The sequence below is a fragment of the Danio rerio genome, chromosome 15, assembly GCF_052040795.2.
Source record: "Danio rerio strain M-AB ecotype USA chromosome 15, GRCz13ab, whole genome shotgun sequence".
Lineage (NCBI taxonomy): Eukaryota > Metazoa > Chordata > Actinopteri > Cypriniformes > Danionidae > Danio > Danio rerio.
In genome coordinates, this window is record NC_141035.1 from 43103241 (window position 1) to 43122668 (window position 19428).

Genomic DNA, 19428 nt, shown 5'->3' on the forward strand with positions numbered 1-19428 from the left:
GTTTTTTCCCTGGGGCACTGTAGCGCCTACAAGTCCTAGAGCGCTACAGCGCCCTCAGGTGGTCACAGACGGATGTGACAGTAATCTCTTATTTGTTTTCATATGATGTAGGTATTTGAATTTTAGATAATATAATAATTACCTAACTTGATTTTAAAGTCCTGCAAATTGCAAGTCGAATTTTGAAGTTTACACAAAAATCCTCCATGCATTACTTTCTTTACAATGATCCTGCTATTTGCTTCTCCCGACTTTTTACCTGCTTGTCCCCTGGTATTAGTGCAGTATTTTTATTAGGGCACAAAGATATCTTTGTGCTCCAAGCAGTCACAAAGTGCTCAGAGTTTCGGCATCAAGTTCCCTCATCAGGGAAGAACAACAAGGGCACATAGAAGGGATTATACTTCTTGCTTTCCTCCAGTGCCACTGGGGCAAGCAGAACGAGAGAAAGAGAGAGGGAGGGAAGACAGGTGTGCTCAGCCTCAGTCTGTAATGAACTCAGTATTATAGGATCACAGTAAGACAGGAATGGATTACGTCGGCTGTCATTAGTATTTACATCACTGCTCGTGTGTCGAAAAAAAAAGACTTTGAAGGAGCTTTTGGGACAGTTCCTCAAACTTCCGGACGCATTTTTAGCGTACTTCAATGTAAGGTCTTGCATAAAATGTATATTATTTATCATAGCTGCCACTGGAAGCTCTCTATATGTCACTCGCTCTCTTTTTCTCTGTCTTTTCCTCAGAACCAATCCGTCGTAAGCGGGAGGAGTCCCACCAGTGGACCTGAGGGACGGATAGCAGGGTTTCACGAGTTCGGGGCAGCGTTTAACGGCTCCGAAGTGTCCGGGGACCGGCGGGGGGCTTACCGGGGCTGTCGACTCCGGTAAAAGCGAGCGACATGCTCCCGTCTCAGAGAATCTCGAGCCGCGAGAGAAGAGCGTTTCACTGGCGGACCGCCTCACCGTGGACCACGTAAGTGAACTCCCATAAGATTTCACCATACAGATGCTTTGTTGTAAGTTTTCCCTCAGAAACACTCTTACTTACCGTGTTTTGTGAGTTTAAGTGACATTTAATGCTCGTCTGAAAGCGACAGTGCGTTCCCGCCGGATGTGCAGATTAATAACGGTCGTTTCTCTCCATCTCTCATGCACGAGCGTGATAAATTATTCCCGCGCGCGCGCTGCCGCGCTCCTCCTGAAATTCCTCACCGCTCTGATTATTGGCTTTCAAAGAACCGAGTTGAATTGCATTCCGTCACATTCAGGTTTTAAATGTCACATTTTTAACACTTCAAATATAAAAACATTTTTAAAACATACAGTATTTTCCTTTTATTTGCTGTAATGAAGCCTATTGAGGTAAATTGTTTGTTTCATTTTGGGCAAAAAGTGCGGGAGTTGTTTATAGTTTTACTTAATTTGAGTTTGCTTTAAAGAAAACAATTTCACTTCATCGGGTCACACTTTACATTAAAGAGACCATACTACTGATGATGACCAGTGTACATTAGCAAGGGTATTACAGGCTACACACTTTAAAGCTGACAAGATACCCGAGACACCTATTAACGTTTCTTATCACAATAAATAAAGAAAATAGTTCTACAAAGAAACATAAACAAATGTTTTCTCAATATATACACATCATGAAAGAAAGGTATTCGATAGCCCTTGAGGTCCCCAAATGTACACACGATAGGCTACAAAATGTACCTGGAAGTTTACCAGAAATCTCATGTTACATGAACTGAATTGTCTTATTCCTTAAAATGGAAACTGTAATGAAACGTGTTTTAAGTTATTGTTTACTGTTCATTTATTCATGAAATGCAGATTCTCCGCTCTGCACTAGGCATGGGCCGGTATAAGATTCTGACTGTATGATAATCTTGGATAAAAATATCAGGGTTTCAAGTGATCATGGTATTGGGACCACTGCTCTAAAATCTATTATTTTTATTTATTTGGATAAAAACTAAAACATTTTCCCCCTTTGAATACAATATATTTTATTTTTTGAAACATTTAGAATATTTTGGGACAGTGATTAGGTCAGGCTAAATAATTTAAATGATTAATTGACTTCTGCTATCTTCTTTAGTTTTAAAAACAGATTTCTTTACAAATTAAAATGGCATCTTTGGATATTTTTTCTGTTGAAGATACTGTTGTCCTAAAAATGAAAAAAAAAAATGTAAATAAAAAAATCTTAAACATAGGCCTACCTTAGGAACGGTATTACAAAAAAATTCTGAAAAAAACTTGACTTTTCCAAACCGCTGTATAACTTGAAAACCGTCCCATGCCTACTCTAGACTTTCAGAAGAAGCAATGTTTGTGCATGTAAGGCTGTTGAAACAACAGACCTCAACCAGATGTTCATGTTAAGAAACTACTTGAACCGTTCATTCATCCATGCATCATTTCACATCTCATCGGATTGATTTTATTCACCTTCCAACTTATGTAATTAGTTCATATAGGAAAACTGGCATGCATGTGTGTGTTGTGTTCATATGTTAGATTAATGTGACAAGAGAAGAGGTTGAATTCCCCATTCCAGATGTTTCTGTGGCCTGGGGGAATGTGCAAGGTTTGGTTAAAGAGTTTTAATTTTTTCCTCCTGCTTGCACGTGTTTGTCTGTATGACCACAGCCGTCGCCATCATGTAAGACTTAATGACTGTTTTGTAGAGTTTTAATGCTCAAAACATGCTGATTATGTTCAGCATAAACATGCTTATGCTTGTATAGAACTATAAAACTCTATAAACCTTTATTCGCCAGCCATTTAACAATGCACTTGTTTAGGAGTTCATATAATATTTTAGAGAAATAAACAAACACACTGTTCTCATTAGAGTATTGAAGCATGCCAAAAGAATTGTTTAAAGATGTTTGCTTCATTCATCTTCTGATAAATGAAATGCATATGTTCATAGCAGGAAATCACTTCAAACTTTAGTTTTCACATTGTTTTTATATTTCATATGTATTGCAACCTTAGAAATTCACTTCCAGTCTCTTCAAGAAGTCTTCAAACTTGAAGTGTTGTGGATTGATTTGAAGAAACAAAGTAACCAGGTAGTCATTTGCTAAAGCAGCCAGTTAAATTGTATAATGTGTAAATTAAAATGTCAATGTCTGTAATGTTCTCTTGCCTTACTTTAATTTGGGCTGTCTTTATATAAATTGTTTTGGATCCTGAACAGTTTTGCTGGATTTTAGAACTTGAAGACTGCTGTTTCAGCACCAGTGCGGTTTCCTTGGTTAGAGGCAAAACATTCTATGTGTGTGTGTGTGACTTAATGAAAGTGCAGGCAGTGACAACGGCAGTCTAATTTTAACTTGGTAAATGACTGTCTGTAATTCATTTATGCTGTAACATGACTCAAACCAAGCAATTTATGCTTTGACCAAATAAAAACAGTACTGGGCAATAAAGGAGAGAAGGAGAAGAGAATTGCATTTGTTAAACTCTTTCCTCTAAGGAACCCATTCTTTTACCATTTTGCATGCCAAATGAATCGCAATGGAAATCCAATACTCTCAAAGTCACTTACCTGTAAGGTGAAACCATTGCAAATGCAAACCTAGAGACACTGTTTGAAGAAGAGGAGAAACCACTGCGACACAAACATCAATTTTGAGATGTAAAGAATATAACATTTATTAATATACAGCATGACAGAAGTTATTGACAAAAGTTTTGTCATATATTCCAGTTGTAATAGCCACAAATGATAACTTGACTTCTAGTTGATCATTTGGAAAAGTGGCAGAAGGTTTATCTGTTCAGCTGCATCCAACTCATCACAAATACTGCAGAAGATCTATTGGAACGCGCCTGGACCCAAGATTCTCACATAATTCAGTCAAGATTGGTGAAGGAAAAATCATGGTTTGGGATTACATTCAGTATGGGGGCATGAAAGAGATCTGCAGAGTTGATGTCAACTGAGGTATCAGGAATTTTATGCTGCCCATTACATTACAAACCACAGGACAAGCAAAACTCTTGAGCTGGATAGCGCTCCTTCTCATACTAAAGCTTCCACATTAAAGTTCCTGAAAGCAAAGAAGGTCAATGTGCTCCAGGATTGGCCAGCCCAGTCACCAGACATGAACATTATTGAGTATGTCTGGGGTAAGATGGAGGCATTGAAGATGAATCCAAAGAATCTTGATGAACTCTGGGAGTCCTGCATGAATACTTTCTTTGCCATTTCAGATGACTTTATTACTAAGTTATTTGAGTCATTGCAGTGATTTATGGATGCAGTTCTCTAAGCTCATGGGTGTCAGACACAATATTAATACTTTTTCCACCGCACTATGACTTTATATTCTATACTGGACATTATTTCTGTTAAGAGACAAGACTTTTGTCCAAGCAAAGTCAGACCTTACTCTTTTTATTAAATAATAAAAAATCAAGGCATGATTATATTTTATTTTGGTAAAATAAGCATAATCTAGAGGACTTTGCCTTTAATTTAAGCCACTTCTGATACCAAATGATCAACTAGAAGTCAAGTTATTATTTGTTGTTTCTAAAAATTGGATTGGTGGCAAGACTTTTCACAGGGAGTGTATGTAAAATTTTTTTTAACCCTAAACATACAGAAAATTTAATTACAGCGAGAAAGCCATCTAAAGTTTAGCTTTGTGTAAATTTGTGAAAATTATTATATTTATTAAATATTATATCCACATAATTTATGTTATTTATTCGTCTCAAAAATACATTTTCATTGTTCTGCGACTCTTCAATGATAATTGTAATATGTTGATTTTATTTCATGCCAAAAAATCATTAGAATATTAATTAAAGATTATATTCAATAAGGACATTTTGTACATTTCCTACCATAATTATATAATCTGGAGAGATCTGAAAATGGCTGTACACCGTCATTTCCCATCCAACCTGATAGAGCTTGAACTTGAGAGTCCAAAGACAGGTTTGCCAAGCTTGTGGCATCATATTCAAAAAGACTTAAGAAAACTCAACTTTTGATCTGAAACTAAAATACAATTTGTGTACCCCGTACTAAAACGGTGTCTCTACATTACCTTGCCATTTAGATGCTCTTTACCATACTGTTATACTACACTAAATGCTAAAAAACTCTTCCTTCACTTACCCCTTAGATAAATGCCATACTCAAAGGCCCGATTGTTATATGCTTCTTAATAACATGGATTACTGGAATGCTTTTATAATGGTGTTTTTTTTCCATTTACCACAATGGTTAAGCAGTCTACTGCCCAACTCCACTCTGTTTTTCAATGATCTCTCACGCTACTTAAATTCTCACAATTACACTTGACCTTATCATCTTGTTAAAAGGCTGTTCAGCTAAGCTGCATTTGCATATATCACTTACATTTACTTTTTGGAGGGGAATGGTCCCCTTTGGACATTCTGTTGCATAAAAGTAGTATTTTTGCTATGCATGATCAGCAAAGTCAAAGACTATGAAAGTTAACAAATAATTTCAGTGATCTTTTCACAAATCATGATCTGGATGGATTCATTTCCAAGCCTGTCTGGGTTTCTATCTTCTGTTAAAAACAAAAGATATAAAGAAAAGATATACAGAGGAATGATAAAAAAAAAAAACACTTCCAGAAAACCTTTGACTGTCATTGTATTTTTTTATTCTTATGGATGTCAATGGCTTCTTTTTTTGTAAAACATTCTTCAAAATATCTTATATTGTTTTGTTATTAAAGTTTATAATCAAATGAGTGTAAGTAAATGGTGAATAAATATATTTTTTTGTGAACTATCCCTTTAATTCATAGTTTTGATATGTTTTTTAAGCACATAATCAAAAAAGTCATTGGAAGAAAGCGTGTGGTCTTCTGTATCTGTTTGAATGAATTCAGCCACATTATGTACGCAATCCGATGTTCAAATACCTCTGAAAGTGTTCAAAAATGGACACGCTCAAAATGTTACACCTCCTTTACAGCTGTATTTAGCTTGTGATCGGATTGGGGAAAGTGCAACTTAATTCCTGATACTGTAAACAGGGCCTAATAGGTCTACTAATACTGTTCTAATACTATAATGAGTTTGTAGTCTCAAAGTTAATTACACAGTCAACTGAAAGTCTAAAAGGGGATTGTAAAGGTTAACCCTTTTTCTTTTTGTATGTTTTAGATTGGTTGATTTTTTCTGTTTGTTTACAGGTGTGTGAGAGTGGCGTGTTGCAGTCGCCTGCGGTTCATGTGGTTTGCTCTGATGGTTCTGACTGTCCTCTGTGTAGCTCTGCAGATGCTGGGAGTGGTCCGACAGGCCAGGTTAAGCATGTTTTATTGGAAATGCATGGTAAATTAGGCTGCATCTACATAAATTTGGATACTTTTTTTTTTTTTTTTTTTGCTGTTTATTTTGCCTTTATAGAGCTAGCTAAACAGAAGGTGAAGTTGGAAAAGGGATAGGATTGGGAAAGGTCCTCAAGACACTTTACAAACTTTTGATGACAGAAGGGCATTGTTGCTTTATATATAGCACATTAGCAATATATGCTATTTTAACTTGCAAATCATACAAATATTACAAACATTCTGAACATTAGACGATCAGTAAGCCATTACTTAACTAAACTATAGCTGACACAGTAAGTATACTGTTTAAGTCTTGATTGTTAGGCACGCTCATTCCTGTTGGTGTCATCAATCAGACCAGATCTCAACAATAAAAGTGGCTAATTCATTCAAATTCTTATTATTTAGTTTTTGCATGAATATATGATTTTTGAAAGAAGCCCTGCTGAAAAAAAACTGCTTGTTTTAGCTGAAAAAACATGTTTTAGCTGGTTGACCAGCCTGGTTTTAGAGGGGTTTTGGCCACTTCCAGGCTGGTTTCCAGCCATTTCCAGCCTGGTTTAAGCTGGACATAGCTGGTTTTGGCTGGGCTCCCAGCATAGCTAGGCTGGTCAAGCTGGTTTTAGCTGGTTATCTCCCAGCCTGACCAGCTAAGACCAGGCTGGAAATGACTGGAAACCAGCCTGGCAGTGGCCAAAACCTCTCTAAAACCAGACTGGTCAACAAGCTAAACCCTGCCGACCAATTTAGGCTGGTTTAAGCTGTTTATTTTTCAGTAGGGAGGGATGCCTTCAAACCCACCCCTAAATATAACTGCCTCTGAGGAATGAGCAAGTCATACTAAAATTTAGGAATTAGATTGTACAAATCCTTACAAATTACCCTCTAAATCAAAAAGTTATGAACTGATGTGAGATTGAATGGGTGAAAAAAAAAACCTACATGTATGACATTTTAATATTGGACCACAATATCTAGTTCAACCACTACGTCGATCCTACATACAGCATCTTTAAATGTGCTGTTTGTAATTTGTCTTATGTAAAGCATACAATACTATAAAGTGTGCAAATATTTAAGAAACATGTTAAGTGAACATACTTGTTTATCTGAAAAGCAATGCTGAAGTCAGATATTCTGCTTTGAAAATGTGCATTACGTGCCGGAAAGCTGTCTTTGTTTTGGTACCTTTAACCCACCTAATGCCAGTTTAGCCATTTATATTGCAGCACCTCAGGTTGCCCTTGTGGAAAACAGCATATTTCAATTATTCAGTCAGAAAGGCTCTCAAAGCATGCATCCGCGACTGAAATGCGATCTCCAATGGACAGTAACAGACTTCAAAATGAGAAGCAGATTCAGAGTTCCACATGAGGTTATTAATTATCAAATAATATAAATATTAATTCATTCATTTTCTTGTCGGCTTAGTCCCTTTATTAATCCGGGGTAGCCACAGTGGAATGAACCGCCAACTTACCCAGCACGTTTTTACGCAACGGATGCCCTTCCATCTCTGGAAAATATGCCCTTCCATCATCTCGCGAACGCAGGCAGAACATCCAAGTCCACACAGAAACGCCAACTGAGCCGAAGTTCGAACCAGCGACCAAGCGACCTTCTTGCTGTTAGGCGACAGCACTACCTACTGTGCCACTGCTTCGCCGTAATATAAATATTATGAACATAAACATTAAGTGAGCGGGTTACATTGTTACCCTGTGTTCTAACAACCCGCTATGTAATGAGATTTGCAGTGATAAGCAATTTGGCTGTTTGCACTAGACGAAACACAACAGAAATTTAAATACAGCCATTCAGAAGCACAGAATAGTGCACTCACTGCACGCCAACTAAATGGTAAGGTTTATTATCTAATTAATACTTATTAAACCTTTTTCACATTATTAAATGTACATGCCGAGTCACTGAATTGTGTTGGCTTGCACTGAGTCACAGTTCTAAAGTTCAATTTATTTATTTTCTTTTTAAGATCTGAGGTGATCTGCTGCTGCTTTCAGTAGGACGGCAATAAATGTCATGTAAAATGACATTCAAACTCACATCATTAGCATTTAACACTGAACAAAGCACATGAGGTGTACCTGAGGTGATCATTGTCAGTCTATCCTGTTGTTCAGCAGCAAGAAATTGAAGCTGTTTCTAAAATAGAAATTTCAGGTGTTGGTTAGAACAAAACACTTTTTAATCTGAAAATAATCCTTTTATCGCGTGCCATTGCTTTTATTTAGAACAGTTTAAATCAGCCTTAAATCAGGCTTTAGCTCAATAGTCAGGCACACTGTTGTTGATGTTGACAGTCTGGCATCCTGTACCTAGATCATCAACTGGGTGTCAAACTTACATGCTGCACGTTTAAGTCTTCTACTACAAATGCGGTCGAAGCAGTGGCGCAGTAGGTAATGCTGTTGCCTCACAGCAAGATGGTCGCTTGGTCGAGCCTCGGCTCAGTTGGCGTTTCTGTGTGGAGTTTGCATGTTCTCCCTGGTTTTCGCGTGGGTTTCTTCCAGGTGCTCCGGTTTCCCCCACAGTCCAAAGAAATGTGGTACAGGTGAATTGGGTAGGCTAAATTGTCCGTAGTGTGTTTGTATGAGTATGTGTGTGTGGATGTGGATGTTTCCCAGAGATGGGTTGCGGCTGGAAGGGCATCCGCTGCGTAAAAACTTGCTGGATGAGTTGGCGGTTCATTCCGCTGTGGCGACCCCGGATTAATAGAGGGACTAATCCGACAAGAAAATGAATGAATAAACTACAAATGCATAAAATGCATACATCTCACTGAGATGATACAGAGAGAGCATAGATGTTAAAGTTCTCATACTGTTTTTCTGACAGTCATTTTTGTGCAAAATATTCCATCGCTTACTGACCCACATGCACAAAAGATGACACAAACCAGGTTGTCATATGGAAATAAACACAGAGGCCACTGAAGTCAGTGTTTATATCTTTATTTTCAAGGCGAATTTATGTAAGGAGGTCAAAGATGAGGATGAGCAGACAAGCTGTCACTGTAACATTTATGAGTTCAACTCCTCACTGTCCTTCTATTGACAATCTCATATTCACACAGCGGCCAACAAACAACTACCAGTACGTAAAATGTTTGTGAGTTCTGTCAGAGCAGGATTGTGAAGATTGTTGATTTAAAGTGATGTGAAGTCACATATGTTTATTATTACGGTGGCATTGCAAAACATTTGACCTGTATTGGATTTAGGACCACATATGGAAGTGGGAATTCCAATATTGAAATAATCATATTCCAAATGGTTTGTGCTGTAAAAACCATGTCATGCAAAAAATGTCTTATACAGATTTAGGCCACATTTTCAAGGCAGTTTTGGATTTACTCATATTGAATAAACATGCATAGGTAGACTTTATTTATTTATTTATTTATTTATTATATATTTAAATTTTTTTATTGGTGTTCAACAAGACCATACATAGAAGTATACAATACAACATATAGGAAAAATTACAGACTGTCTTAGTTTTCTTATTTTCCCACTCTCTCCTCAAAATAAATGAAATGTATGAATTATAAGCAAACATATCATCTGAAAGACAAAATAACAATAATACATTGAAAAAATTAAAATAAAAACATAAAATATATATATATATATATATATATATATATATATATATATATATATATATATATATATATATATATATATATATATATATATATATATATATACACACACACAGTTGAAGTCAGAATTATTGGCCCCCCTTTTAAATTTTTTTTATTAAATAATTACCAGATGATGTTTACCAGAGCAAAGAAATTTTCACAGTATGTCTGATAATATTTTTTCTTCTGGAGAAAAGTCTTATTTGTTTTATTTTGGCTGGAATAAAAACAGTTTTTAATATTTTAAAACCCTTTTTAGGGTCAAAATTATCAGCCCCTGTAAGCTATATTTTATTTGATAGTCTACAGAACAAATCATCAACTTGTTCGACATGACTTGCCTAATTACCCTAACCTGCCTAGTTAACCTAATAAACTTAGTCTTTAAATGTCACTTTAAGCTGTATAGAAATGTCTTGAAAAATATCTAGTAAAATATTATTTACTGTCATCATGGCAAAGATTTAAAAAAATCAGTTATTACAGATGAGTAATTAAAACTGTTATGTTTAGAAATGTGTTGAAAAAAAATTTCTGTTAAACAGAAATTGGGGAAAAAAATAACAGGGGGGGCTAATAATTCAGGGGGGCTAATAATTCTGACTTCAACTGTATATTGAAAGTTTCGCATTAAGAAGTCAATATTTCCTCTTTCCAATTACTCTGTATTAGAACTGATATCAACCGAGCAGGGTAAGCCTTTGATATAGTCAGGTAATGTAAAATGTTTCCATTTGATAAGAATGGCTTGTCTAGCTAAAAGAGTAGAAAAAGCAATAACCTGGCAAAAGAGGCAACAATCAAGTAAACTCTCTCTGAAATACCAAAAAGGGCTGTCAAGGAGGGAGACTTTTCTAAATCAGATTAAACACTTTACATTGGACTATATTTTCATATTGCAAGGTAATATATAGGCCATAAATTACTAATCATTCATCCTAGTTCAGAATTTAGATTTTCCCTTTCTCTTTCAGGAGCTCCAAAGTTTTGAAACTTGTTGGCGAGCAGCTGGTCCAAATGCCTGCTGAAATCCACAGGCCCATGAAACACAAAGACTGGGAAAACCTCTGGTCTGTCTCAGCCGTCATTGTTGAGGAGCCTGTAGACCAGCATCCATTCATCCAGAAGAGAGAAAACAGAGGCAACAGGGAAGAAGAGGGAACAGACCAAAATAATCTTTCAAGCTCTACCAAAGCAGCTCCACCAATAAATGTGCAAAAACTCCAAGAGGTGGCTACAAACTTTCCAAACCAGCCACAGAAGCCAGTTTTCACCAAAAAACCACCGCGCTCTGATGACAGCACTGATAAACCTGCAGTAAAATCACGTGCTGACAACAGTGTCACGTGTCAACCCAAAAATCATATTGTCTTCCTGAAGACGCACAAGACTGCAAGCAGCACCATTCTGAACATCCTCTATCGTTATGGGGACAGTCATAACCTGACCTTTGCCTTGCCGCTGAACATGCACAGCCAGCTGTTTTACCCAGCATTCTTTGCTACACATTTTGTGGAGGGTGTCAGGACTCGCAGCGTGAAAGAGTTTCACATCCTGTGCAATCATATGAGATTCAGCTCACCAGAGGTCAGTCTGAGAGCACGTCACTCAAATAGAGCATTATGATGATTCGATAAAGAATTGCAGAATATATATACATTTACTCAATGACATGAACAAATCTGGCAAATATTGGGTAATTTAATTGAATGTTCTGTGCACCTAATCAAAATCTTGTTTGTGAATATGCCAAAACACTGATTAAATATCAAATCCACAGGTTTTGTGCATCTGTTTGAATGAATGGCATGGCTTTTGTTTAATTCGCACAATACACAGTCATGCATAATGCTTGTGATGTTTTTAGATATTATAAAAATTATACATGAGGGCAGTAAACATGAATAATATATGTCTAATGTTGCTCTGGGAGTCAAATTCATTTTATGTAAAAAGTGATTCTCAAAAAATTAAATAAAAAATTTTAGAATAATTGTACAATCGTTCATCCAAGTTTGACAGAAATAACATGAAATTCAAAATAAAATAAAACATATTTCATAGGGTTTCTAAAAAAAGTTCTTAAATTTTGTAAAAACAATAATTTGTTGTAAGAGTTTTAATTAATTAAAATTACATTAATTAAATAAATTAAAATACAGTCAAAAAATCTAAGTGAATTTTATTTATAAAGTAATTTCTTGGATCACATGCTTATGATTGGACCATGGCTGGTCCCGCATGTCTCCAATAGAATCTGGATGCAGCCTTTATGATCCAAGCTGAGAGTGCATCACTGAGAGATGCAATGTCACAAACAATGCACTCAATGGAGTAACGTCATTGTGAGGAGTAGGGTTAGGGGTGGGGTTAGGTGAGCACATTAAAAAAGCATTGGATGCAGCTCAGTTTGCATCTGCACCGAGTCTCCAGCCCTCTTCACCAATCAGACTATTCCTAAGTCACTATGAATAACTATGAATAAGTTTCATACCTCACTTATCTTTGCCTTGAAAAATGCCCGCTTCTACCCCTACTCCTCACTTAGAATCGTTTAAGTTCAGGGCTCTCTCCGGGGACAGCATGCCAAACACACTTTATAATCAATCATCAGCTGAGTGTGAACTCTTGAAATTTCATTAAATGTCATTTTAAAAAATGCTATTTCGGAAAAATAGGGCCCGACCCTTTCTAAGGATTTAAGAGAGAGAGATGTACCAAAATATGCACTGCAAAATTAATAGAGTCATTTCTTTGAATATTTATGTGAAGAGCTTTAACAGAAGCCCTTAAATGGCATGGAGTGGAAAAGAAATAAAATACATATTTCATAACATCACAATCACAGAATGATGATAATGATAATATTTTATTATAGATAGATAGATAGATAGATAGATAGATAGATAGATAGATAGATAGATAGATAGATAGATAGATAGATAGATAGATAGATAGATAGATAGATAGAGGGATAGATAGAGGGATAGATAGAGAGATAAAGGCATAGATAGATGGATAGATAGATGGATAGAACGATAGATAGAACGATAGATAGAACGATAGATAGATAGATAGATAGATAGATAGATAGATAGATAGATAGATAGATAGATAGATAGATAGATAGATAGATAGATAGATAGATAGATAGAACGATAGATAGATAGATAGATAGATAGATAGATAGATAGATAGATAGATAGATAGATAGATAGATAGATAGATAGATAGATAGATAGATAGATAGATAGATAGATAGAACGATGGATAGAACGATAGATAGAACGATGGAGCGATGGATAGAACGATAGATAGATAGATAGATAGATAGATAGATAGATAGATAGATAGATAGATAGATAGATAGATAGATAGATAGATAGATAGATAGATAGATAGATAGATAGATAGATAGATAGATAGATTTTATTGTTAGTATTTCATTGGTTAAGCAGGATCTTTTCACTGGTGTTGAAATCCTGCATATATGTAGACCACGTAGTAAGCACATAAATCACTGGAAACAACTGACTGTTTTAATTTTCAAGAGGAAGATAAAGCACCCAGTGCTAGATGGAAGCAGGCAGGTTCAGATTCGACTGATTTAGAGGACATTTGCTCTGATTGCATTGAGATTGCATTTTGGGATGGCGCTTGAGCAAAGCGGGATATGTTTATGATTCCGAGCTGAAGATCAAGAGGTCGACATTGCGTTTGATTTTCGTAAGTTAGTTTTGGAAATCTTTTTCAGAAGTTCATATTGTCTTGTCTCTGACTTTCAGGTGAGGAAGCTGATGCCTAAAGACACGTTCTATTTTTCCATTCTGCGGAATCCTGTGGCGATGATGGAATCTCTGTTTGTTTACTACAAAGCCATTCCGGCATTCCGTGTTTTTAAAAACCTGGAGGAGTTTCTTATTCAGGATGGGCGGAGCTACAATGCTTCTCTGCCTAATAACCACTATGCACGTAACATTTTGACCTTTGACTTCGGCCTGGACAACACGGTCCCTGAGAATGACATAGAGATGGAAAAGCATGCCTCCAAAATCATCGCTGCCGTGGAGCGCGACTTTCCGCTGATCCTCATCTCAGAGTATTTCGACGAATCGCTAGTTCTTCTAAAACACGCCCTCTGCTGGTCACTGGATGATGTTTCGTCTTTCCGCCTCAACAGTCGCAGTGAACGCTCTCGCAGGCCTTTGAGTCCACAGACGGCAGAGCGAGTCAAAAAGTGGAATTCACTAGACTGGCGATTGTACCAGCACTTTAATGCCACTTTCTGGAAACGCATTGACTCTACCATCGGACGGACTGAGCTCCAAAAGGAAGTCGAATTTTTGAGGGCAAAAAAGAAGGAGCTTGAGAGCATGTGTTTACAGGGAGGAGGAGCTGTAGATCCTGCGCAGGTCCAGGATTCATCGCTGAAGCCCTTTCAGTATGGCGCAGCAGTTATTCAAGGTTATAACCTCCGGGTGGGGTTAGATAATGACACCCGTCAGCTTTGTCAGAGGTTGATTACACCTGAACTACAGTACACTTCGGCTCTGTACACCAAGCAGTTCCCTCAGCTTGCAGCCGCACGAGCCGCTGCTGCTAAAAAGATTGCGGCCTCCAGAAACATTGCAGCCCACAGAGCTGTTAAGCGCAACATTGAGACAAATGCGCATCCGGCAATGGCAAACAATACCTCACACAACAATACAAATACAGCTGATGAACATAGCTTACATGTTTTAGCTAATTCCATTGGTCATAGTGTAAGACAAGACAATTTCGATGTGCACAGTGTAACAAAACAGTATAAAGAAATGAAAAGAAACTTGCATAAACATACAACACCAAAACACTTTATAAAGGCACATGTACACAAGCAAACACAAGAATCTGCTTTATTGAGATGAACGAATGAATGAATCAGAGTTCAGTGATAATACAAATGAGCTGTCAGAAAAGAATGCTTTAAAGAGATCTGAAGATAAAAAGGTGTATTGTCTATAGTGTTGTGATATACGAAGCACGGCTCACAAAGAAGACACTCCCAAACCAAGAAGCTTTCTGTTGTTGAACGTGACAGAGTCAAGTAATCACCTTGAACATGAGCAAAGTCCTCAAGTCCTGATCTCACAGATTTCTTTTGCACTTATGCACTGGCTCATTTTAGTGAATCTAATGCTGATTTTTGAACCAATGACTCTTATGGACAGGTTTGATTCCAGGACAGATGGCTCTTGTTTTTTTTTTTTTTTTGTGAAACAAATGCATTTACTAGTGTTGTGCAAATCTCTTAAAAAACTATTAAGTTAAGAGCTAGTTCTATTTATTGAATCAAATGCCCATAGTGCAGCCAATCTGATTTATGAAACAATGACTCTTATGAACTGGATCTAAGTGAATCAAAAGCAGACATGACCCATGTAGTCTGATTACAGAACAGATGGTTCATGGTTCTTCTTCATGGCATTTCTTAAAACAATTAGTACAAACTGCAAAACCTAGCTGATAACCTGCAAAAGCACATCACATGCTTAAAATGTATAGTTCATTCCTCAAAAGCAAGTATTCATGTCAATCAAAGTGTCAGTTTCATCAAAATGAAAAGTCCTGACACCATTGTTTATGAACAAGATAGTCAAATGGCTCTGTCATGTTTTCATTATGACAGTTTACTCTGTAAGTTTTTTCAATGCAAAAAAGTCAGATGTTGCTGACACTTCCTGAAAATGCTCAAGACAGAACTATATACTATTTGCACAGCCATTTGAAAACTACAGTAAAGTTAGACATCACTGCATTTAGTGAGGTATCTGAGTACAAGACACTGAATATGTTCAATATTCTAATTTATTCACAGCATTGTGCAAAACAATAAATACACCCTTGTTTACAACAAACATAAACTTTCTTTGGGTAGAGCTGTGCACAACTGTAAACAATATTGCAGAACATATTGGAACTGAACCTACAACAAACACAGGTCTGTAAATCATTCATCAAATTGTTCAGTTTTTAAGACATTTTCAGGAAAATAATGATTTAATTTTTTTTATTTTTTATTTGCTTGACAGATTTTGACAACCAGTTCATCATTTTTGTATGTAATGACTCAAGTAATGAAATGAGGACTATTCGTTTTATATGGAATGACTATTCAGCGTTCACAAGTTTAGTTCATTTTGACTGACATGACAGAAGCAAATGATAATGTTATAAATAGCAGAGAGTTGTATGAAAGCAATTGATGCTTGTCCAAAAGCATCTGCAATTTGTTGAAAGGAAAGATAAACTGCTACTAGGATGTGCCCAAATGACTAATTGTTTTGAGAAATGCATTAACTATTGTGCAAATGTAAATAGTGTTGTGAGAAATGCACCAAAGCGACTGAAAAAAACTGTAAAGCAAACATGACCAAATGCACTTTGATTATAGAACGATGGTTCTTGGTTCTTTTTAGAAAATTAAAATCACTAGACACCATCAGTGAAGTCTGAATCACTTTAAAATGTATTAAGCTAAGGGCTGGTTCTTTTTAGTGGATCGAATAAACATAGCACCACCAATGTGATTCATGAATCAATTAGTTGATTCACAAACATGACTTATGATTTCAGAACATATGGTTAATTGTTCATTTTAGTGAATCAAAAGCATTTACTTCAACAACACTATTTTTGTCTGAATTTCTTAAAAAAACATTTAAGTTAAGAACTGATTTAGTGAATCAAACACCTATATCTCAACCAATGTTTTTCATGAATCACTGGCTCCGGTTGACTGGTTCTAAGTGAATCAAAAGCAAACAAAACCAATGCAGTTTTATTCCAGAACAAATGATTCTTTGATTCTTTAAAATGAATCAAAAGCATTAACGTTAACAACAGTGTTGTCTGAATCTATAAAAAACTTGTGAGTTAAGAGCTGGTTCTTAATAGTAAATCAAATGATAGATCTACCAGCCTTATTTACAAACCAATGACTCTTTTTAGCTGATACCTGTCAATTAAAAGCATAACCAATACTATTTTGTTTCCCGATCACATGATATTGATTCATTTTAGTAAATCTAAAACATTAAATGACACACTTGACACCAGTATAGTCTGATTTCTGAACACATGACTCTCACAAGCTGGATCTTTTTAGTGAGTCAAATGCATTAGCATTACCAGCATAGTTTGATTCCCAAATGAATGAGCTGTTTCTTTCAATAAACTGTTCAAAATCGACAGCTGAATTCCTTATTAAACTGCAAATTATCATTATTTTTAGAGATGACCATATTGAAAGAAAGCAAACGCTTGTGTCAGTATCGTTTCAACTGTGAAATGAATTAAGTTTTGATTAAAATATTTTTACAACTAAATTACATCCATTAATGTGATTCTGTTTTAGCCTTTGGCAAAAAGCTATCACAAGTTGCTGATTTGTTCTGAAACAACAGTAATAATCAAGCTAAGAAGCTAGAAGACTAAGTAAACAAGTCTCGTTTGGCACTTTCTGTTCTGACATGAATCAGCTTTTGTTTCTCAAAATGACTATCCATTTTACTCTAGAAGGGGTTTATTTTGCCTGTTCAGCTGTTCTGTACCACACTGGCTAAACATGGCTTTGTTATTTCTCAAAAAAAAAAAAAAAAAAAATGGTTCAGGTTACCAATGAGACAGAAGTTTATATAACAAGGATAAAGTATATGTTTGGCCTCTAAAAATGCTTTCTGAGGCTACTGCAGATCCATTTTAACATTATAATGATTATTGGAAATTACCCTGGTATAGGAAATTACCCTATTATACTGTTGTAAATAATGTGGACAAACTTTAAACAATCAGCTATTTATTGTTGTGGACTTTCAGTTGGTTTGCTTGATTGTGAACACATGAATCAAAGCCTAATGCAGAATGCATTGAATGGATATCTTGCATTCTTTTGCTATCTGCAACATTCCAGATTCTACTGAATGGTCCTAGAAATGCAGTAGCCTCAGAAAGTATTCCTTAAAGGTTAAGGACACAAGCTTAAAAATGCATGAGTTTGCCAAAGATGTGGCATATTGTTCTCAGGACAAATATGAGCTGTTGGTTCAGGTTTGAGTCTGACCTTGGTCAATTCCTGAGTTTCACATCTCTCCTACTTTTGATTGTAAATTTTACTGTGCTATTAATGTAAAAGCCCCACAAAATAATAATAATGTATTGTGTTAGATAAAATATCAAAGCAAATTACGTCTGCAAACACATTCGAATATAACTTATATTAAATAAACTCAAGTTTATGTGATATCACTGTGAAGTAACAAGTTTATCAGTGTTCTGGGATGTTGTATTTTTGACAAGACTAATGACTCTTTCTGTTGAGTGATTTTTAACTAATCTCTGTCAAAACAGTCTCTGTTTTTATGGCTATTCTTGGGTGACTGCTTTTCTCAATACACACTTAGTGTTGCCATGTTCACTTATACATATATGACTGTATTTAGCATATCTGTGCTTGACTCATAAAGCAGTATAGTTCATAACAAAGTAAGCACATTTATGTTGCAGTGTTTTGGTTTGCATTTAAGTTTTGCATGTGCTTGCTTTTATTAACTTGTATTTGATAGAAAGATCAGGCAACACAAATGAGTCAAGTCCCTCTGATTTTTGCACTGTAAAAATTAGGGTTTGATGATTTGGCATAAAATCAAAATCTCGGTTAATTAAACATTTTAACTTGATTAATTAACAATTATTTTATTTATATATTTCATTTTTTGCCCTCATAGATCACTGACAAGTTTTATATGCCGTCTAAAAGGCATCTCTGGCGCAGCTTCCAATGATCATCAATGTAGTGCAAAGTAAGGCTCAAGAATGAGTCCATTGTAAAACTTGATCGGCTGCAAAGTGGCCACAGAAGTAGAAATCAGCCTCAGTCGTTAACAGAGCGAGGGTATTGAAAAAAGTAATTGAAAAAATCATCCTGGAAAAATTTGATCAATTATAGGTTCTGCATGTCGGTTTCAATTACTTTTGGATTAATTGCCCAGCCCTAGTAAAATTATTAATTGACTTAACTTAAAACAGATGAGTAAACCTGTGGCTTTTAAAGCGATTAGTAGATTTTACTTTAAAAAGTAAACCCATTGGCTCAGTTTTTTTTGTGCATGATTATAAGAATTAAGCTCTCATTTTTTAAAAAAAGGAAACGTTTTAAATAAACGCGCTACATACCAAAACATACAGTAGCAACCTCTCTACATTATTAACTTTCTTAATGTTAAAAACCATTTAATCATTTAACCGTTTAATGATAAACATTGACATCCATAGAATATAAACACCATGGAAGTCAATGGTTACTGGTTTTCAACTTTTTTTTGTAATCCTCTAAGTTCAAAAGCAAAAAACAAACAAACACTCAAACATGTAACAAGTGA

General features: G+C 35.9%; 2 protein-coding genes across 3 annotated transcripts in view; one reads left to right on the forward strand and one right to left on the reverse strand.

The window, feature by feature from the left end:
- kcnj13 (potassium inwardly rectifying channel subfamily J member 13) overlaps positions 1–1162 on the reverse strand; it is a 61113-nt gene extending 59951 nt beyond the window's left edge. Inside the window, exon 1 of the mRNA NM_001045549.2 lies at positions 1050–1162. The gene's annotated coding sequence lies outside the window, so the exon portion shown is untranslated. The remainder of the gene's footprint in view (positions 1–1049) is intronic.
- gal3st2 (galactose-3-O-sulfotransferase 2) lies at positions 812–18290 on the forward strand. Of its 2 annotated transcripts, none has more exons than XM_087284567.1 (4): positions 812–974; positions 6205–6343; positions 10984–11596; positions 13795–18290. In XM_087284567.1, the coding sequence occupies exons 3-4, from the start codon at positions 11027–11029 to the stop codon at positions 14914–14916; spliced, it is 1692 nt and encodes a 563-aa protein (XP_087140693.1). In that variant the 5' UTR covers positions 812–974; positions 6205–6343; positions 10984–11026; the 3' UTR covers positions 14917–18290. The 2 variants fall into 2 exon arrangements, with proteins under 2 accessions (XP_087140693.1, XP_087140692.1); XM_087284566.1 differs by having other exon boundaries at positions 6205–6315.
- Positions 18291–19428: the final 1138 nt, after the last annotated feature.

Coding starts and splice junctions, on each gene's coding strand:
- gal3st2 (XM_087284566.1), top strand. CDS start 901: ATGCTCCCGTCTCAGAGAATCTCGAGCCGCGAGAGAAGAGCGTTTCAC. Junction 975..6,204: donor ACCGCCTCACCGTGGACCAC/GTAAGTGAACTC, acceptor GTTTGTTTACAG/GTGTGTGAGAGTGGCGTGTT. Junction 6,316..10,983: donor GGAGTGGTCCGACAGGCCAG/GTTAAGCATGTT, acceptor TTTCTCTTTCAG/GAGCTCCAAAGTTTTGAAAC.